Raw genomic sequence first — 23,013 nt, forward strand, 5'->3', positions numbered from 1 at the left:
CGGTACGGTACCGTCTGACTCGTGAAAGAATGGGAAATACGGATAGTCTCGTAGAATATAGTCTACTGAAACACTCTCTGCGCCTGCCCCATACCATACAGCCGTAACGCACCGATCCAGACAAATGTTAAATCGCCCGTGCTCAACCATTTATTTCAATCCATACCTCGACTCACTATATTCTACTAGGATCGAGGTATGGATTGAAATAAATGGTTGAGCACGGGCGATTTATCATTTGTCTGGATCGGTACGTTACGGCTGTACGGTATGGGGCAGGCGCAGAGAGTTTGTTCAGTAGTCTATATTCTGCGATACTATCCGTATCTCCCATTATTTCATGAGTGATTGTATGGCTACCGGTACGGTCAGACGCAAAGCGACTATAACCGACGGTATTTGGTAAGACGGTACCGGCATCGCGAGTGTCCAGACAACTGAGTAGTTAAGCAGCATTCTCCAATTAAATTACCTTATACACGTAAAAACAAATTTTCGTATTCAATTCTATATTCTTTTATCATTATTATAAATATATTACTTCTTGTTGAACTTGTAGCATGAAGAATTTATAGAACATTTTCATATTGAATATTGCTCAAGAAAATCAGTAGTGAGTTTGAAACCCAGGGAACACATTTGTGGTGTAGGATTATGCCTGACAACGTTGGTCCCAAGCAGAAGCAAATTTTCTAAAAATAAAAACGCGTGACAACGATGGGCCACGAGGCGGACCATCGTTGTCAACCTTTTTATTTTCTTTTATTCAATTTTTTTTTTTTAATTTTTTTTTTTTTTTTTAATTTTTTTTTTTCGTTTTTATTTATTTATTTTTTTTCATTTTTTTTTTTTCATTTTTTTTTAATTATTTTTATGTTTTTTTACAACAATTTTTTTATTTTCGGTTTTTTATTTTCAATTTTACGCGTGACAACGATGGGCCACCATAGATATTGTTAATATAAAAAAATTAAAAATAAAAACGAAAATAAAATAAAAACGGATTAAAAAAAGCAAAAAAAAACGTAAATAAAAAGAAAATAAAAAGGTTGACAACGCCTCGTGGCCCATCGTTGTCACGCGTTTTTATTTTGAGAAAATTTGCTTCTGCTTGGGACCAACGTTGTCATGCATAATCCTACGCGCACAAACGGTGTTCCCTGGGTTTCTAACTCACTACTGATTTTCTTGAGCAATATTCAATAAATTCAAAACGAAAATGTTCTATAAATTCTCCATGCTACAAGTTCAACTAGAAGTAATATATTTAACTAAGCGAAGGCTGGAAGGCGATTATGGTTAGACCAGATTTCAATGGAACATGCATGTCGGCATGTGCATACGGTATGGCATACCGTACGGCCAGATGAATGATAAATCGCGCGGGCTCAACCACTTATTTCAATCCACCCCTCGATTCACCATATTCTACTAGTAACTAGACTATCCGTATCTCCCACTCGTTTCATGAGTGACTGCATGCTGGGTACCGGGTGTGATAAGACGGTATCGCACGAGTGTCCGGACAACTGAGCATTTAAGCAGCATTCTCCAATTCAATTGCCTTCTACGCGTAAAAACAAATTTTTGTATTCAATTCTATTATCATTATTTTGAATATATATATATTGCTTCTAGTTGAACTTGTATCATGGGGACTTTATAGAACATTTGCATATTAAATTTATTGAATATTGCTCAAGAAAATCAGTAATGAGTCAGAAACCCAGGGAACACCGTTTGTGCGCGTAAGATTATGCATGACAACGTTGGTCCCAGGCAGAAGCAAATTTTTTAAAAATAATAACGCGTGACAAAGATGGGCCACAAGGCGGCCTATCGTTGTCAACCTTTTTATTTTATTTTCATCCACTTTTTTTTTTTTTTTCAATTTTTTTGCTTTTTTTTATTTTGTTTTTATTTCATTTTCACTTTTTTTTAATTTTTTTTTGCATTTTATTTTTATTTCATTTTTTTTTATGTTTTTTCACAACTATTTTTTTATTTTACTTTTATTTTGAGTTTTTAATTTTTTTTTTAATTTTATGCGTGACAACGATGGGCCACCATAAAGGTTCAATTTAAGTTTTATTTTACTCAATCATTTCGGATATAAGACATATTATTGTATTGTAATCCTCTGCTATACACTATAAATCAATCATGAACAGGCTGAGAGCCATAATATTAGCAAAATAATGTATATTTTTGTACATAGATGCACAGCTTCATGTTTGAATGGCAGAATATAATTACAAGAAAATTAAAATTTTTATATATATGTGATTGACCCACTTTCCTTGCGCTATCCAAATTTGTCGATAGCCACACAGCCATGCATGCAGAGTGATCTTGTCATATTGACCGTTTCTATAACTTCCTTGGTATCATAACTAATGACAAACATTTTATTCAAAGTGTTGCTTTCCTTCTGACCTCCAGTAATGACAAGGTTTCCATTGAAAGTTGCGAGTCCAGCAAACTCTAAACCAGGTTCTGGTAGATGCTGCCACTCCTCAAAAGTTTGGGTGTTTGGATCATAACGGAATATCTCACTCGCATTATTTGATATCATATAAATCTTGTCTTGATATAGCGTACAGCATAATCGTGCCAATGGTTGACCTAGTGGTAGAAGAGACCATTTATCGATAAGTGGATCGTAGCATTGAATACAGTTCAAGATAATTTTGCTTGAATTGCTTGGTTCGTCAGTCATGCTAACACCACCAATAACATAAAGCTTTTCTTTATACCATATAACGCCAGGAGAATAACAACGTTTGGGCAGCGGCTTTACTGACTCCCATTGGTTGAAAGCGGGTCGGTATCTTTCAACTTGATCAAGCACTATTGGTTTCTTACGACCTTTCTGTGACGCCATTAAACCTCCGGCAACATAAACAGCCCCATCTGCGGTTACTGAACCATGCTGTTCTCTAGCACAAATCATGCTGGGTAACTCGCTCCACTGATTATATTTTGATAAATAAAGTGAAGCCGCATTTGCTGTTATTCCAGAATTACTATGCCCGCCTGTGACATATACATTATTCTTCATTGCACATACGCTGTAACTGTGCATTGTACAATGTGCTGTAACAATGTCTGCCAAAGCAATCCATCCTCTCTTAGGATGATAGCATTCAGCCACATGTAGTCTTCTATTGTTACATATACCCCCAACAATAAATAAAACTTCGGTAATACCTGATGCTTCTCTGGGTCTGGTATGAGGCTGTTGCATTTGTTTCCACTCATTGCAACTAAGTGCGTGGTATTTACATGCTTCAGAAACTAAATCTTGGACCGCTGGCTTTCCTTTTAAAAACGAATGCTTTGCAATGGTGTCGAAAAGAAAATGCGGATTGACAGAGTACAATCTCACACATTTCAGAATATCAACGGTGTGTTCATCCCTTGCTTCGCTGAATTGTAGCCATGAAATAGCTGCTTGAAAAACGTGTTCTTCTCTTTGCACACACAAAGCATCGTTTGATAAATACCACATCAATACACTTGGCGGAAGTCTTATAAACTCCTCTTGTTGAGAGACTTTTCGAAAATTGTCAAGTGCAAATTTTTTCGCTCTCGCAGTCAATGAATCGAGAGAATGAAGTTCGCCAAACTGCATTAAACCGAGACAATTAGTTTCCGCGACTTGTCGTAAAAGGAAACTTTCAACACATGAATCACTTGAACTGCTTAGAGGTCGTTTGTTTCCACGGGCACCAGAATTTTCAGAATTTCTAGGGCCTCTGCTTGTACTTGGTATATCACTGTTAGCAGATGGGCTAGCTTCAACAATAATTCTGCGAGCACGATCAGCATTATCAGCAGAGTTATGTTCGTGCTGTCGAACATGAAAGCCTCCACGTCTGACAAATCCATCATCAAAATCACAATAACTGCTGAAATCGGAATCATCCGCAAGGGAATCAGAAGAAAATCCAGCAGGAGAAGGGGGAAACGCAACACTATCAACCGGACCCTCATCTTGCTCATTTTCATTGAGTGGAGCACGAGAGTGGTTTCCAGCGAGCCCACCAACTTCGTTGTCGCTTAAACGTAACACATGATCTTCTAAAAAGTGATCTGGATGGTGTCTCTCCCTACTATTGCTCGGTCCAGCTTGATTATGATCATATCTTTGAGACATGGTTAAATATCCTTTCTCATTTGAGATAAACGAAATAGATTTAGGAAAATAGTAATCCGTGAAAGTAAACTATAATAATGTATTGTCCTGTATAAAGCATGTATATTAATGAAGGATTTAAGGATTTGTAGGTTATCAAAAGAGATAAAACCAGCTTAGTGAAACATTACACAAATTAAGAAGCTTATTACATAACATGAGCATGGATAAAATATTATTTATGCTTTGATTGTTTCAAGGAGACTACAATCTGAACTGTTAGGCTTCGTTACTTACTTCATAAGAGAGGCAAAATAATATAGAAAAGGATTCAGCTAAAAATGCAAAAAAGTACGATTGACCACTATTTTTTTGCATCCAACACTAAGAATATGACAGTTCTCAGTTTATGAGTAAGAATAGCCACCCAACCTCAATACTGTAATAATAACTGTGTGATGCTACAGGAGTGGTGACTCCCCTACGGCCCATGGGCCGGGGCCACGGCCCATCAAGCTATGGGCCGCGGCCCCATCAGGAAAAATTCAATTATCTTACCAAAATTTTCAATTTTTACAAAATTGTCAATATACTCCTGTAATATGTGTACCAGATTAGGGTTAGGACCAAAAAAATTCAGATTTTTTACATTATAGTTCTATTATGAGTTCGAGGACTGTCTGTGTTAGCCAAGTGCATGGTCCCTTTACACAACTTGATGGGCAGCGGCCCATAGCCTGATGGGCCGAGGCCCAATTCAATGGGCCGTGGCCCCGGCCCATGGGCCGCAGAGGAGTCACCACTTCCACTCGTGTGATGTGCATTGCATGTCTGCCACTAAAAAAAATTCTAAATTGATGAGGAATATTAAAACATCAAAATCATCCTTCCTGGGTAAACAATATTATCAAAATAAATGACACAGAATTTGATATTTCACACAGAATTTCCCCAGATAGTGGTTTCAAGTATTTTAAATTTATACCATTTGGCTCAATATCTCTATTATAATTCTGTCTTTATAAATGACACACTAATCAAAAAAAAAATACATTCAAATAAATGATGATTATTCTGACAACCAGCTTTACATGAGATATATCTGTATATAGGACATTGAGATTAAATAGAATTAAAGTGTACCCTATTGTGGAAAGTTATGGTCCTAACGCATTACTTTACTTTTTAAGCAGATTGATTGGATTCTAATTCTGTCTATTTTTCCATTTCTAATTTACCACGGGTATAAATAACGAAGACTCACAGACACAATAAAGACAATTTTTAATTTCTGTTCAGCAATCAATCGTAATTCATTGATTTGCTAATCCTACTACCGAGCATCAATTAGCAACTGACAACATATGCGTATTTGTTTCATACTACAGCACTACAATAAATGAATAATAAAATGTACAGTGATAAGTACAATAATATATGAGTATTGATTATTCATTATTATTGCTTGTTGAGCAACATCTAATTTTTTCCTATATTTGTATATGTACGCACAACCGAACATAAATTCTATACAGGCATTTATAGACTATATCTAGCTATATTTTTTTTCTCTATACAGAATTTAAGAGTCAGTCCAATTTTTTCAAGGTTTTTACAAAAAATAATAGCCCCTTGTATGTCGAGGGCAGTCTGTAGAGCGCCTTGCTGTTGCTGGGAGTGGAACATCAAACAAAAGTTTACTGAAATGGGAGAAAAATAGCTGCGGATTTGAAAGTACCACTAGAGGTAAAATAAACTTGACCTCAGCCAAAGAAATGAACAGAAGACTGAAGAAATAAGCATACCAAGTTAGGACAGAAGCTAATGAAATATTTTTTTATTTTCAAATGCAATATAATCCAATATATAAATCATAAATAAAATATAATAATATTCGAATAACAGAATAAGGAATGTCCAATATACAGATATAAAATACCAGTATACTGGGAGATTCGTGTTTAACAGAAATTTGTATAAATCAAGAAAATTTTATGATAAAATCAATTTGGTGATACTGAAAAATTCAGATAAACATTCCTCTGGTTGATTTTCCATCTATTTAAATTATGTTTATTATAACCTACCGGTACCGTATCAGGTCATTTTGTCTTGAGATGTTAGGATAGGATTTACATATTTATCCCGGGGGAGAGGAGAGCCGATAAGACGGCTTATCCATATGGCGAACCACGGCCTCTCGTCCGGTTACCATTCCAAGTCGGGTATGGGATTAGTTATATTGCTTGTTCTCGGAAGCATGGAGCATGCTTGTTGGTGGAGGAAGCCGTACCCGTACGGTAACCGACCAGCGGTTACGTGAACCACCCAACGACGGCGAGGAGTCCAGCAATCCTCTCGCACATAACCATCCCTGCATGGGATTCGAACCTGCGAACCCACGCAGAGTAATTAGAGGTGCGGTGGCGAGCGTAGGCTATTCCTAACGCTTAGCCCGTTGAGCCACGCCATGTTATAGTGTTAGTGTTACCGGTACCGGTACGGTACCGTACCGTATCTATGTTATACCGTGCTCGGCATGATACAACGATTGAACACAGTACTGGTACCCTGAAACACATGCGGATAATTATTATAAGTTATGGCGCTTTCAATTATCAGGATTATGTGCGCCACACTGAATATTTTTTCAGGCAAAACAGGTCCGCATAAAGTACTGACATAAGGCGAAAACAATTGCTGAATTGACGCATCGTTACCTTGTCGAGTCTGTCAACACAACGCCTCTAGTGGTTCAGATTAATTATGATAGGGGGCAAAATCACCTGATTGGTTGCTTTCAGGACTGAACTAGCACTTCTCGATGCATATATGTGAGCGATTACGGGGGAATGTAATAGGAAGCTTCAGTTTACTTTTTTCTATATGAATCACACACACGTGATTGATCTAAGAATAATGTAATATTATATACTAAATTTTCAGTTTTCCAACAGCGTGAAATTGATAAATTCAATAATAAATTGTGTACGTACACAACAAAGATGTTTCAAAGTTCACGTGAATCAATCTATTACTGTTTTTAGAATATGAGTCAAGCTCTGTTCTGACTTTTGCAAGATTATATGCCGGGAATGCTGTGTAACCTCATGGAATGAAACAAAGCTTTATGTGCAAATTAGAGGCGTAAATGCTTGGTATTCCGTCCACGTGCATACGTTTGTGGTCATTCCGGTTCTCTTTATCAGTAACATATATAAAAAAAATACTTTACCGTGTACCACAAATACCTCGGTAGCGATCTGAAGTTCTAAATCTAAACAAAACAATTCGTGGGTACTAATACAGCGAACAGTAGACCCCCATATCACTTCTTTTCTGTAGCCTACATATATTAATGGGCGCTGTAACGTAAGTCCTTTTTATTTGCCCAAAACGACGTGAGAGAGTTTTGCATGTACATTTCCAGAGAGTTAGAAAAATTGCGAGTATTGTGGTGAACAGATAATATTAAGTCTGGATTAGACCTGTTCATTAGATGATATGGGAATTCGGGCATGAAAAGGGCATAAATATGTGACATATTCAATAAAATAATTTTGAGTGGACGAAAGGTACAGTCCTGTTGGTCGGGATATTTGGGTCAGATTCCCGTCAAAGGGGGCGCGGGCAACAGTTACAGTATAGTTCAGCTATGAAACGTCATATTTTCCAACTACTATTAACTAACTAGTTATAGTACTAGATACTAATCTGACTCCAAAATATAAAAGAATAATATAAGTTACGTGCTCGAACTGGAATAGCTGTTATTTAGATTTTATTATCTCCGACATCAATACAGTACAATTACTTATACACAAACGTAGGTATCTAGCTTATTGTTATTGGCAGACAAATGAGGTAACTAAGAATACCAATTGTTTTTGAGAATCGCCTTGAAAATGATAGCACACATTTCATATTACTTTTTAAAATTGCTTTTAAAATTTTTTTATCTTAACCATTCGTTTTCGCGGAGTGGGATTTTGCTCTGGCTCAATTATTGCGAAACAATTCACATGATGAAAATCCATGTAAAACAAGATAAATCATGTATATTGCTAATAATCACATGCGAACATGGAAAGAAAACTAAATTAAATCGGATGAATAATATAATTCTGACATTTCAATACCATAGTCAAAGAGTAAATGCTTCATGGAAAAATAATTAGGGGAAAGATTAGTGATTTTGACCAAATTTATTTTTCAATAACATGCAACAAATGCCCCAACTTGTTTACTTTTATTCAATTTAAAAAAAATAAATATATTCAAATTTTTTTCAGAAAAAATGATTTAATTACCCGTTTGTATCAAACGTGTTCGTTTAAAACCAATTAATTCGTGATATAGCCATAGGAATATTAATTAGAAAACCACTCATGGGTTTACCAGTTTGGTTTAGTCAACTGAACAATAAACGATATTCTCACACGTCCGTACTTGGCAAATATTGTTTTCCTACAGTAATAAATCCAAAAATGAGAATTTATAAAACGAAATAAGCTTGATAGTTCAAGATTGAATTGATCGACGCAATTCTGCAAACGTTGCGATCATATCTGTACTTTTACTTTTAGCAGACAAGGATGCTGTTAAATGTTATGGGACTAGAAGGAAAATACATTAAAATAAAGGCAGCATGTAATCTTTTTTTATTGTGTAAAGTCAAATAAAGGCGAGGTGCAGGTGATCCGTGAATGTGATATTTTCCATTTACAATAAATGCGAAATCATAAAAATATACGGAATTCAAGTTTAATTCAGCCAATTGGCCCGTTTTAGACCGAATTGCATGAGGCAGTATATAGCCACCGACTATAGCGTCCTGTGACTAGAGAACAAGTACAAAATTAAAATTCGAATAAATTTCATGTGACCCACCCCATGACTTCACTTTTTCATAAATTGAAATTTTCTGACGTCATAATATTATGGCATATTTTATATTTCACACAGCTGTGGCGTCATATTGGATTTTTGTAGAATGTATTATGGCGCCGCAAATAGATTTTTACACCAGCAAAAACTACAACATTGTATAAGCAAGTTCCGTTAGTAATACCTTGAAATTGAACAAACTAAGAAGCTTATAGCGGTAATGAATCGCCGCAAGGTGATTCAAAATCGAAGTGTCGAAAATTGTTTATCATCGATGGCCGATGCCCTCTTCTTCAAAACGAAAAAAGCATGCAATATTACTTGAATATTAAAACCTACAATCGAACATAGAAATGGATGTAAAAACTTGCCAAGCGCTTCTTATTTGCAATAAATCCTTCAAAACGCCATAAATATCGATAGAGGCTCATACACACCAAGCTGTAGTTCAGTGGTTTGCGCAGTATGACGCAACCGATAAGCCATTACGTTAAATACCCTGCTACGACGAAACCACTTTGCGAAAATTGAAATGCGATCGAATAAATGAATTTGTATAACCTTGAAAAACTCTATCACCTCAACCTTAAAAACAAAGTATGCTAAGCATAAATTAACCGAACAGTATTGACCGTAATTATGCCTTCATTTTATGAGAAAAATGCCAATACATGAACTCGAAATTCATATTATGCGTCATCATAACATATTAGTTGCGGCCTATTTACATCAGAGGTCTTACAATAAGCATAGGCTAGCCTAGGGTGTCTCATCATTTATATCAGTAGATTGCCGCAGATATAAGCATATTCTTCATTATCGCAACCCACTCGTTTTGCCGAAGACTGCCCTTAATTTAATTGCTTTTGTAGTAGACTCGTGATCTAAGTTTCATGATTTTCATCATGATTATTTTGATTTTACTCGAAATGTCTCTCTGAAATCTCGAATAAACATTTCGGTAAAATCTTATGACTTTGGTGGAGATACAAACGTGGAGATACAAACAAACAAATGTACACAAACGTGGCAATAAATGTACGCAATAGAAGTAGGAGTCAAAATAAGAATTTTCACTTACATTTTTGAAAATTATAATTCCGGCTGCGTGTGCAGCTGCAAGAATGCAACGTTTCTGCGTAGTTTCGCGGCGATGCAGAGGGTATTTCAATAAAAAAATACAGAAAAAATTTGATTTAAAACAAGCCTTGACTTAGCGGTTCATCAAATATGTTTTATAAGCATCGTAACTATGTCAATATGGTTTTGTATAATTCAACTATGCGTGTTACAGAATCACTTTGTTCGGGATACGCGTCTTTGCCGCAGCAGCTGTGATAATAATTGAATATTTCTGACTTAGGTCATACCGGGACTAGGTAAATATTAAATTGATAGCATGATATAAGGTCAAAAATAGCAGAGTACCAGCACGAATGAACACAAATGTCTTCGTAATGTTTAAAGATATAAGTGATTGGTCAGTTTCTACTTTTCTCAATAAAAAGCTTACTGGTTGGTATATGTAATGTGTTAAGCCTGTGAACCAAACGCTGTTAGAGAGCAAAAAATGAATTAAAGTTCCAGAAAGAGTTCGTTAAAGAGATGATTTAATAGCTGATGACTACGAGAGAAAATTTCAAGTAGAAATAAGATTTAGTGATGTTCTAGTTAAGTACCACAGGGTAATCAGCTAATCCCAAAGTCATTTATTACTCGAATCGGCAGTTATGTCGTTATCGTTACGTTGCGGTGAACACAAGATGAGATATGTATTTTTCCATATTCGAAGAATATATACGTCAAGGTTAAGCTTAGAAGTACTATTTTTGGATGTGAGAAATGTACGCTTATGCACGAATATAAAAGAAATCAATGCAAGAATGGGCCCAAGAAGAAATACTTAATTAATTTTCTCGATTATTCTGCTCGACCGCACTACACCCTAACTAACCTGCCTCAGAAGACGAGAGGATTCGAACACAAACCCCTCATGGGCTTTTAATAGTCTGTCGCTTTTAGAATTTCAAAATGATATTTGGGCACAAATCAAAAATGAAACGTAAGCATTATACTTTGCGTTGTCGAGTGAATCAAAATTGTCGATAAATTTTCCGTTTGCAACAAAGATTCTGTTGTAATTCACTACTTAGGCTCAAGTTGAGCCGAGAGACGAGTCTATGTCACGTAGCGGCTTGCTACATCTCGGTAAACCTATTGTCTCCGTGCGTATAAGTGGGTAGCATCTTGAAATAAGTGTGAAGTGCTGTATAAATAGTTAAATACAGATCATTCGTTTACTCTGGTTCAAAATCTGGTATTCTTTTCTTGATCTAAAACAGTATAAATTTGCGTACATGCTACAGAATGGGAGCAGACGATGTCTTGCTACAACTTGGTGAATTCGGACCTTATCAAAAGAGGCTCCTCACTTCCATCGTGTTATTTTCGATTGTCAATGCTTGGGGTCCACTTACTGTGATATTTCTCATTACAATCCCGACTTCACGTGCAAGAATTCCGTGGCACCTCCAGAATATAACGTTATCATCTCAGAGGTGAATATTCATTGTTTTTGAATGCATGGCTAGCTAGATTTATGAGGCCGGAGTCATAATTATTATATATCCGGAGGTCGGGATGAAATTATCTCTGACTTCGGAGTCGGAGTTCGGAGACTTAATTCTAAATGTTGTTAACATGCTAATTTAATACTTTATAAACTTGTAATTAACTTTTCAGTCTTCATCGACAAACCATACAGACTTGGGAAATGCAACTGCAATCGTAAGCGATGATCAATGCGAAATCGTCCCGGCGGGAGCAGTAAATGGGACACCAGAATATGAACCAGTTCCGTGTTCTGAGTGGATATTTGAACCCGAAAATGACGGGGGTGAAACTGTTACAAGCGAAGTAAGAACTCATAGTGGAGCGACAAATTGTAATGTGGGTGCAATGGATTGAAACTCCCGGAAATTGTCATTATGATACTTGAAAGTATCAAAAAATTGCGCGAATCAAATTAAAATTTGAACTGTAGAACTTGAAATTTGAGGTAGGAGTCTTGCGTAATTGTTGCTTTCAAGCCGGAGTCATACTACCCAGATTTAGGGCCCAAAAATATGTCATTTGAGAGTCGAAGCCAAATTGAAACTTTTCCGAATCCACAGTCCTATTCCGGTTGACATCGAATCTCTCGTCGGATATTGCTTGATATACTAGTACAGTGACACGTTAATATTTAAGCACTGTTTCCAAACAGATGTCGTTAGTATGTTCGCGTGCTTGGCTTCTCCCGTTTTCAATATCAATGACAATGATTGGAAGATCCATCGGCAATATTGTGTGCGGCGTTCTGTCTGACAGGTATGCATGAAATTAACCAAAGCATGTAAAATTATTCACGAACTTTTCAAATGTTAGTCTTTGAATTTTAGATTTGGACGCAGGACAATGTTTGGGGTCTCATCAGTTCTGGTAACTTTGAGCACGTTGGTAGTAGGTTTGTCGAGGGATGTTTATATATACACCATATTTCTGAGCTTGATGGTGGCTTTATCCAGCGTACAATACAATGTAACATTTGTCATTGGTAAGTACTAAAATCACAAAACATTGAACATTTTAGCATTAACGATGTACGCTAATTCTATAATCAAAGTCCAATTTGAAACAAATTAAACTGAGTTTCTGATTCCATACGAAGTCCAAATTGGCAATGGGACCATAGTGCCATGGATGCTATAAGAACAAAATATTTGGAGCTTCTTATCGGCCTTCGGTATAAATATGAAATATCCAGAGCTAAAAATCCATTGTTTTACTTCAATTGAATGCACATACTTGTGAAGAAAAATCATTGTTTCAATTTGAAATTTTTCCCAAACAAAACATGCAATATACTAACATACGATTTCCATGTATTTGAACTTGCGTGAATTTACTATAAACTGAGGCTACTACTCGAATTTTTAATTCAGGATCCGAAATGGTTTTACCGAGGTATCGGAACATAGTGGGTGGGATGGTTATGGTCGGATATATAATCGGATATGCCTCGTTACCTTTAATAGCATATCTCAGCAACGACTGGCATATATTCTTTTACATCATCACTGGAGCATCATCCGTATTTCTTTGGGGTTATTGGTAAATATATTTTCTGAAAAACGCTACTGAAAATCGTGAATTATTCAATTTTTGGTTAAGTATTTGGTAACAAAAATATAGATTAATTCAAGTGCAATTTTTAAAAGTTATTTCATATATGGTCTCTAAACCAGGCTCTGTATTAGCTATCACTTGAACTCGACACTGAGATTTTGTTATAGAACGTTTCTACACGTTTTGAACTTCTAGCATGACTTGGTGTAAGCTTCCGTCGTAACGAGGTTCCAATATTTTGGAAAAATTGGAATATTGTCGTTTAGTATTACTAATCCAACTCATTACACCCTAAATGAGCTGTTGGCGTATGTCGCTCTAAGTTCAACACTGCCATCACAGTTAGGCCACTACCCCCGAAGTTTTAATTTGTTTACCTTATCTTGTATATGCTTTCTAGGACAATGCCAGAAACACTGCACTGGTTGATTACAAAAAAAATGTTCAAAAGAGCAAAATCTCTAATTGCAGAAATTGCTGAGTATAATAAATCTGACGGTAAAATTGATGAAATGATATTGGGGCCACTCAACGAAGTGAGCATTTTATTTTTTATAAAATCTCGAACGACTGATTCGGTTTTTTTTATCCTCATTAATTGAACTCTAGGCGAGCACGTTTAATGTCGCCAATATTTAGCGCCGGGAAAATTTATTTTCAAGACAGAGGGGGAGGGCTCACTCAAAAACCAGTTATAAAATGGGGATAAACTTCGATAGGAAAACCAAATTATATATGTCTCAACATACTATATTCCGCCAATTTATTATCCACTGAAATTCAGTAGAAAAACTCCCTCTACATATATACATATTTATATATGCAGTTAAAGGTAAATGAAAACAGTGAAATGAAGGAGAGGGAAAACACGGCCGAAAAAGTTGAGCATACTACAGTGTTACAATTGATAAAACACCCTCTGATGCGATCAAGATTTCTAGAAGCAAGTTTTTCATGGTAAGCAATATACTATTACTGTATTAAGATATTGTCCCTTCTTTGGATGATCAGTAATAAAAAGTAATTGGATCGCGTCAATGGGTATCGCAGAGGTTTATTAATGAGCTATATTATGAATAATTATAATATGTCATAAGAAACAGATTGATATTATAATAATGGAATGTTCTTTGAAATGCAGTTAACAGTCCGCGCTCTGTCAGCGTAAGCTTTTTTGTTTATGAGATTGCTCCATTGTTTTTTGTTAGTAGTATTTATTAATCGAGCTCACCACACTGCGAAAGGCTCGATGAAATCGATTGATCAAATTCTATAGACAGTGCCGATGAAACACGACGCTTATACGCTATAGTATATACTAATGGGATCGCACAGTATCGTGTCCACACTTGACCTGTCAAAGCATTATATCTATGCTAACCCAGAACAGAAAGGGGACTTCATTACAATTGCTTACTTTAACCATACCTTTTTGCGATACCGCTTGCATTTGTACTGTTGGAATCCATTACCACAAATGCAAATTGTTCCGGTGATATCTACTTTCATGCCCGGCTACCCAAGAAACAAGAGAGCAATGATACTCGGACAATAAAGTTCCCATGCGTTATAAAAGTGTTCCCATGTATTTGAATAAAAAAATTGAGTGAAATAACGGGCTTAGTAGGACTTGAAGGAGACTTGGCAAAAGTAATAGTTCTTTTAGGACTTTAGCCATCGCTATGTGCTAAAAAATTGAAATCCTTAGTTCCATGAGGTGCGACACACAATACCAACAAGAGAGCAACGCTCAAATATATGGACACGTGGACCAGAGCGAAGCAGTCCTTATCTTTAACGTTACCGGTACCGTACCCTCAAAAAACTTTTGAGTTTTCAGTCGCAAGAATTTCCACAGTCTACCGTCACGCTTAGCGGATTAAAAACCGTGTTCCCATAATTAAAATTAATACAGCGTAATTTTGGCTGAAATATCAGATCTAAAATTCATAGAAAATTTAGGAATAAATAAAAGTAATCGTCTTCTGGCAAAAAAATCAATTTTTTGTTAAACACTGAAAATTTCAAAGGAATTGGTCTAGTATTTGAAGAGAAAAGCGATTTTTTAATGCTGATGATGACGAAAAACAACAACAACATAATATTGAAACGATCGTTATTGAAACGAAGTCAGGCAAACGACCATCCACATAATATATACATTTCGTGTTCAGTGACTACAAGCTTGCTTTTCACACCTTTGCAGGTTTGTTGCCAGTTTTGTGTACTACGCCATCACTCTCAATTCAAGTTACCTTCCAGGAAATCGTTACATAAATTGCTTGGCATCAGCATTGTTGGAGATTCCAAGCACGCTTCTGGCCTATATTCTTCTAGATAAAATTGGAAGAGTGAAAACATCCTCAATATTTTTCTTTACTTCTGGAATTGCTTGTATTATTGCACCTTTACTGGCAACATGTAAGTAATGGAGTAAAAAAATGGCCACACCATTAAGTATTGCAATTATCGCTCTGTGAATGCCGATATTTTGCAACTTATCCACCTGCTGACGATTTGCAATTTCGTTTTAAGCGCTGTTTCCTTTCTAGGGTCAAATGTAGCAGTCTCATTAATGATTATAGCTGGAAAGACGGCAGTCAGTGGAGCATATTATGTAATCTTCATTCACACTCCTGAACTTGCACCAACTCTCAGTCGGAATTTGTTCATAGGAGTTTGTAACGCATTCGCTTACGCAGGATCGTTTTTATCACCTTACGTTATGTACATAGGTAAGAAAATTGTGTCCACGTTCAGAAACATTGCACAACGATTCTAATGACTGTCCAAACGACTTATGGTTACGCCAATGTTATGAGCATGCTCATATTCGCCATTAGGCAAGGTAGGCTGAATCCGATGCCGGATTTTCCATTAGGCAGGGTAGGCTGAAGCCCAGGGGTTTCGGTATTCACTTTTGAACTATTTTTGATTTTCAATTTAGAAGGCTTGTTCCAAAATAAAATCCGTTCAAAAGTTTGTAAAGCAGATATTACTTCAAGTTTCTAATCAGGTTGATATCAGGTACTTATTGATTCAATGAGAGAATTCTTATTGATTCTTGTTTCAAATATTTATCGCTCAAAATAATGTAACACGCAGTGGCGGCGCGTGGTCATTTTGACAACCGGGGCAAGCTACTGCGGGACCAAGTCACCCCCATCTACGGGGACAGGATGAGCGCTGTAAGTTCTCCCATCATTTTATGAGTATAAAAACCATTCCATCGGTAACAACCAATCGGCAAAAGCGACAATTTTTAACGATGAGAAAGTGTCTTTAAAACCGGTCCAAGTCAAGGGATTAATAAATATAGACATAGTTTATTTTGAAACCTCTTTCAAAAGGAAAGGCAATATTTACCCAGATAAATACAATGACATATTAACAGAAACTTCGGGAAAGCAGACAAAACCTAAAATAAGGTTTAAAACGTTACTATGAAGAAAGGAAAGGTAATGCAAAGATAAGGACATGCGTCGCTCACTCATAGATATATATGCTGCTAGACTACTGCTGGAACATATATGCAACACGCCGCGGTTTCTTGGAAGCAAAATGCTCAATAACGCGCTGATTAAAGTCATGCATCCCAGAAATAACATCTCTGTGAATGGATAAAACAGCCAAGGAATTTAATCTATCTTGCTTCATTGTGTTTCTGAGATACGTTTTAATACGCTTCAGCGTGCTGAATGTTCGCTCTGCGTCGGCAGAAGAAATAGGCGTCGTCAAAATGATGTCCAGAAATTTTGCAGACGCCGCAAAGGTAGTTACTAGAGTGTTATCTATGAGGAACCCATAGAGCGCGCAAGTTGATGTGATGTTCAAAAAAGTTTGATTGGTGTATATACATCGCAATTCATTTTCCAATTTACCCACGTTTATCATAGGGTAAAATTTGGAGACAGTAGCCAACAAATGGATGGGAAATTGACGTGCCAATTTTGAAAAATTTTTGGGGTTCATCAAAGAGAACGCGGCAAGGTGTTCAGTGCGCAGACGATCGCCTATTTGATTCACCAGAATGTCACAGCATTCCTTTGCAGACAAAATCAAACGCTGCGTTGTTTGCCCGCGGCGTAAAGAAGCACTCCACTTGTCTTCGTATTTTATTGTTTCCCGGATACGAGATACAGCATCGCAGAATTCTGAAATACACGACTGCACAGACGCTCCATCCATTAGCCTTGACTGCAATGCGCCGTATAATACATCCACGTGATAGAATATTGTGGAGAAAAAGCGAGAAAAAATGAAAATTCACTATCTTCTAGCAGACGCTTTAGACCTGCCGCCTCCCTCACAGAGCGTTCGTCCTAAACCGGAGAGCTCTGAATGCCAATGAAACACTCAATGAGCTCAGTCCTAATTTTGGACACGCCCTGCACCACGCGTGATTGGAAGTTCCAACGTGTTGGTGCACAAGCTGGGAGACGGCGGCTTCATATCTGGCGAAGGAGGTCAGAGCGCTTCGGCGAAACGGAAAAAAATGAAGAAAACCCCAAAACATTTGCAAAAAATATACGGACGAGAGGGGTATCAAGACACATATTTTTAATAACGAGGTTAAATTGGTGTGCATAACAATGTAAAAAATGCGCATGAGGAAAATCTTCTTTTATATAAACTTGAACACCATGTTTCGACCCACTCATGACTGCCGCGCCGTCATAAGTTTGAGCTATCAATTTTGACTTCGCGTTGTAAGGCTGTAACACTTCTTTCAGTACAGCCGATATCCCGCAAGCCGTGCGATCAACGATTGGTACAAAGCTGTGAAATCTCTCGGTAGGTTTACCATCTTTCACAAACCGAAAAATCACAGCCAGTTGGGAAACGCACGTGATGTCAGTTGTCTCGTCAGACTGAATCGAAAGGAACTGGCAATTCTCAATTTCCAGAGCCAAATGTTGTAAATAAATTTTATACATTGAGTCGAGCAAATCATTTTGGATATCCTTAGATGTCCCTTTCGAAACAGTTGCGGCATCAAGATGATCTCTCAATACTGTATCTAGGGATGCGGTGTATTCCACCATATCCAAAAATACCCCTCTATTAGAAGAGCCAGCCCGTTCATCGTGCCCACGGAGGGACAGCTCGTGACAACCAATGAACTTCAAAACATCTATCAATCGACCGAGAACATGGCGGTTTTTCTCGACGTTTTGGTTGTGCCGACGAATAGAAACCGCGCGTCCTTCATCCAACTGTGCTGCAATATTAACATTTCCGAATGTTCGGTATTTTACTGCATTGTCCAGATGCTCCATAGAAGATTGATGATCCCTGGCACGCTTGGAAAGATGTTTAAGATCTCTAAAACCAAATTTACACCAACGTGAGTCACGGGCGGTAGCAAAAAGTAGGCAATAAAAACAAAAAAGTGCATTTTTGTCCTCGCTGTAACACAACCATTCGTGTTTTTTATACCAAGTTTCTGCGCAGAATGTACGCCGACGCTTTCCTCCGTCATGGGATTGTTCCAGTGAACAATTTTTTGGTTGATAAGGCCCAAGACGTTGTACCTCTAATTTTTGTTCCAGCGGCAGCTGCGAAAACGGAGTGCGAAGTAGTGCATCAACCTTATTCATTATGAGGTCTAAGGCTAAGAAATGCGAAGCCGGAAAGAAGTGAGGAGCTCAAAGGGAATGTGGAAAATCGAAAGCAAATGGACTAAAGGTCTCTAACTGATTCAAATAGCGAAACAAGCGACAAAAACGAAGGCGAGGAAACGATCATCTCTTCAAGCAACCAACGAACGAGAAGGAATGCGAGAATATGTCAACACGTTGTTGTAAGAAACGTCGGCATTGTGTCGTCATAATTTCGGGGCTAGCCCGATCGCCCCCGATGATTTAGTAAAAGAAACAGAAAACAAACGAGACAAACGCGGCGAGTGGAAGATAAAAGAGAGAATACGATATACATGAGCAACCGGGGCAAAATCGGCGTCGCCCCGTCGACGTTCGGCGAAGGCTTTGCGAGCGAAAAATGAACCATGTCGGGAGAATATGGCTAGTGTAGAGAGTCTGTGCAACCGATATTGAGGTATTTTTCGAATATTTTTTATTATACCGAAAAAACAACCGGGGCATTGCCCCGGTTGGCCCTATTGACGCGCCGCCACTGGTAACACGGTATAATAAATGAATTGTTTGAATCTGTCCCTTTACCTTAATAATTAAATGAGCTAATATAATTTAATTGAACAGTTTTCACCCTAACGCATTTACTTTTTACAAAAAGATCGAGAATATCGATAATAATTGGGGCAAAAACTAATCTACAGTGTATTATCATTTTTCACTGGTTTCAAATCTTTTTTTTTTATCGTAAACACGTTCATTTCAAAAAATCAAATAATATTTTTAAATATCAGATCCCCCAAATAAGTATTATCATTTTATAACAAACTTGAGATTCCTGAAGTGTTATTGGATTCAATTCGCTATCCAATCTAATTGACTGACTGGCGTACGTGTCTGGCCTGCAACAAAATCTTCATATTGTTTATACGAACTAAAAATTGAATTATGTATACCGATGTATATATTATGTATCCAATTTTAAAAGTGAAATTTGAAAAAGATTCCAAACATATATACGTTTTCGTTGGTATCCCAGAGTCAAAAATATAATCGTTTTGTTAATAAAACCTGATTACAAAGTGCAATCCGCCTAACGTAACCTAATCCCTCTTTTGCCACAGGGACCAATATGGGCATGGAAACGGTATCGTACGTTCTGATGGGAGGGATGGGCGTGGTTGCATCCGTATCAATACTCTTATTTTCACCGGAAACGATGGGAACCCGTTTACCAAGCACCATCGAAGATGCAGCCACTCAAAAAACGTAAGAACTTGTTATTTTTACGCTAGATAATCCTTCAAGTCATAGAGAAAATCAGACCTCGACCAGTCGACCATTCAATTAACCAGTCTACTATAAAAATAGCATCTGCATTCCCAATTACCTTAATATTTACGGAATGGCTTTGAAGCACTGCATTTGTGCCAAACATTCATCCTAACACTTTCAAGATAAGACGGTTTTAATATTATGAAGAAGGCTAGTTGGCCTGACAAGTATCTCTCTAATCTGCTCAAAATATTGGGAGCACTGATTGATCCGCGTCCTCTGCTAGATAGGCCATAGCTGGCAAATTGGTGGTTCATTCAAAGTTTATTCTTCACCACTGATATATAACTCTTGTTCAAACATCAATCTTAAAAATGGTGCAGTTCGCGTTGCTTCTTCTCAGATACGACTTAACGAGGAGTAATAATAACGACCAACTCACCGGGTTTATATTTCAGCGTTATAAAAGGTTGCTGTCGGCGCCGAAATGAAGCTACTAAACCAGCAATCGAAGAAGAGATTTCTGCTTAAGAATAATACACAATTGAACGACACTGAAGGAATGACAAAAATATCACTTTTCTAGCCGCTGGGACCACTGCACCTGTTGGAATGGTGGTCGTTCGTGGAAATTCGATATTAATGTTGGAAGCATTGTAACGGATACGATGATTCTAAATTGAACTAATCGAAAACGACAAAAGAACCCAATACCCCAATCCACGATTTGTGCACAGACTGCTATGGAATCTATTTACCTAGCTTGTTTTTTAGTAACAATTTGTCAGTGTTATTTTTGCAATGAAATTGAACTAGGCCTTCATCATCACCATTTTACGTCAGCGAGTGTTTTTTATTCCATAGTTTTGTAGGAAAAGCACTGTTGTGTTACACATACACGTCTCACATTTTTAAATTAATTTCAAATTATTGTCCAATTTTATATGGCGTTGATTTTGTATTGTTTTGACTATTTTTGGTGGACGGGCAGGTACTTGTACGTTTTTAACTTTTCTATTAGGTTATGCCCGTATTCCATCCAAGCAAGCATAAAAGTGTGAGTTGTTCAAAAAAACTACTGCTCAATGGCAATGAAATTGAAAGAGTGAAAGAAATAAAATTTCTAGGAGTTATCTTTTGATGAAAATCTGTCATGGAAATCACAAATAATGCATGTTATTGGTAAAACAAAAAGAAACCTAGCAGTTTCTGCCAAAGTATCCCAGTGTGTTGATCAATCAGCTCTACTAGCAATGTTTCAATCATTACTACTTAGCCATATTCGATATTGTTGTTCAGTCTGGCTTTATGGTAATAAAACACTTGTCTCAAAACTGCAGAGTATTTGTAATAATTTTTTAAGAATAGTTTTTGGTAAAAGAAAACGTGAAAGTGTAGACTCTTACTTCAAATCACTAAATATACTTAAGGTTGAAGATATGATGAAATTTGAAATATTATCTCTAGCTCACGACTTCCATAATAATGCGCTGCCCAATTGCTTTAATGACATACTTGTCAAAAATACCTCCAACCGAAGAAGTAGTTCTGATTTATTCGTACCTTTCATGAGTAAATCCGTGAGTCAGCATTCCTTGTCTTTACTGGACCCAAACTTTGGAATTCTCTTCCCTTAAATTTGAAGACGTTAAAGTCCAAAAAATCTTTTCAAAAACAAGTCAAGTCTCATTTAGTTTCCAAATATTAAATATTAAAAATTACTACTGGTGGTATTCGATGACAAAAACTTGGGACACTCCACACTTGCACATTATTGTTTTAATGAAAATGTTGAACAGCTTTAATAATATTGTTATATCTTGCCACGACTTGGCCAGAACTAGTCCAGCACCAAAGAAATGGTATTGTGACATGCATGAGTGTATATATATATTTTTTAAATATATAGGTAGCTAACGTACCCGGATGATATTTTCTTTAAATAACTACACACATTCTATCACTTCACGCTCGTGTTTTTATCTTTTTCTAGCTGTGATGTCCTTATCATACACGCTTGGTCTTATGTTTGAGTGGTGGTATAAGGGTTGTAGATAGTACAATATTGTTCCTGCAAGGTTACTAATTATTGCAACTAGGCGAGCAGTAGAGCTATGTTGGATTCTCCCCTTCAGATTTTAATTTGCTGTGGGTCATTGTAATTGGATGTGGTTTTTATATCATTTATGTATGCATGCGTTTTATGTTAAGGCATGGTGTTTGAGTTGACTTGTTGGCCAAGGTATAGATAGTAAAATTTTGTGTGTTTTTTGTATGATGTGATAAATTTTTCTCTGTCCCAAGCAGAATGTCATCATAGATCATCTATCCATCGCTATATAATGACAATACATTCCATTTAATTAAACAATTATTTTTTGCCTGTAATAAATAGTTCAGAGCGCTCCCCTTCACCCAATCATTGAAACATCTACTCGCGGTTTTATTTTTTGTTTTTCAGGTTACCTCAAAGTGATTAAATGAAGTAAAACACATAAGGAAAAAATCAAAAAAAGACTCCGATATCCTGTGAAATAACAACCTTATTCCTATATCCTTGTCTGAAATCAATACCCAAGAATGAAAAACCTCACTTACACCCTTTGTAACCAATTTATTTCCACATCCTACTTTACTTAATTATAGTAATTTTACTGTTACCGGTAACTTTAATTACTTATTATAATCTGGACTATAATTTGGCAATAATAGGCTCTAATTTGGGGAATGAAATGGTCTCGCCCACCTCTTCATGCACCCAATTCTGGCAACTTTGGTTGGGCAACTTGGCATTTGACTCCAACTATAATCAGCTTGGCAATATGTTTTCAATAGAATCTTCCTTTTATAGCTTAATTAACGATTAGAAGATCGATCAATTTGGCAATGGCAACCATTACAAAAATATCAACATGGTGTGGCAGATAATTTTCTTTTCTAGTATTTATTTTT

The 23,013-nt window shown here is 36.8% G+C and overlaps 2 protein-coding genes across 2 annotated transcripts; one reads left to right on the plus strand and one right to left on the minus strand.

The window, feature by feature from the left end:
• Window positions 1-769: 769 nt before the first annotated feature.
• Window positions 770-4,271, minus strand: LOC120333899 (kelch-like protein 35). Its single transcript, XM_039401294.2, has one exon. It carries the CDS (start codon window positions 4,157-4,159, stop codon window positions 2,306-2,308), a length of 1,854 nt encoding a protein of 617 aa, XP_039257228.2. The 5' UTR covers window positions 4,160-4,271; the 3' UTR covers window positions 770-2,305.
• Window positions 4,272-11,340: 7,069 nt separating this feature from the next.
• Window positions 11,341-23,013, plus strand: LOC120333901 (solute carrier family 22 member 21-like). The gene is made up of 11 exons (XM_039401296.2): window positions 11,341-11,583; window positions 11,768-11,941; window positions 12,291-12,394; window positions 12,466-12,620; window positions 13,009-13,177; window positions 13,593-13,728; window positions 14,019-14,149; window positions 15,399-15,613; window positions 15,745-15,927; window positions 19,911-20,055; window positions 20,520-23,013. The coding sequence occupies exons 3-11, from the start codon at window positions 12,291-12,293 to the stop codon at window positions 20,590-20,592; spliced, it is 1,311 nt and encodes a 436-aa protein (XP_039257230.2). The 5' UTR covers window positions 11,341-11,583; window positions 11,768-11,941; the 3' UTR covers window positions 20,593-23,013.

Source organism: Styela clava, chromosome 15 (genome assembly GCF_964204865.1).
Source record: "Styela clava chromosome 15, kaStyClav1.hap1.2, whole genome shotgun sequence".
NCBI classification, from domain to species: domain Eukaryota; kingdom Metazoa; phylum Chordata; class Ascidiacea; order Stolidobranchia; family Styelidae; genus Styela; species Styela clava.

What these genes read in the sequence shown, in the direction of transcription:
- LOC120333901 (XM_039401296.2), top strand. Translation starts at nt 12,291, where the DNA reads ATGTCGTTAGTATGTTCGCGTGCTTGGCTTCTCCCGTTTTCAATATCA. An exon ending in TGCGGCGTTCTGTCTGACAG is followed by an intron (nt 12,395 to 12,465) that starts GTATGCATGAAA and finishes TTTGAATTTTAG; the next exon opens with ATTTGGACGCAGGACAATGT. An exon ending in TATTGGGGCCACTCAACGAA is followed by an intron (nt 13,729 to 14,018) that starts GTGAGCATTTTA and finishes TTATATATGCAG; the next exon opens with TTAAAGGTAAATGAAAACAG.
- LOC120333899 (XM_039401294.2), bottom strand. Translation starts at nt 4,159, where the DNA reads ATGTCTCAAAGATATGATCATAATCAAGCTGGACCGAGCAATAGTAGG.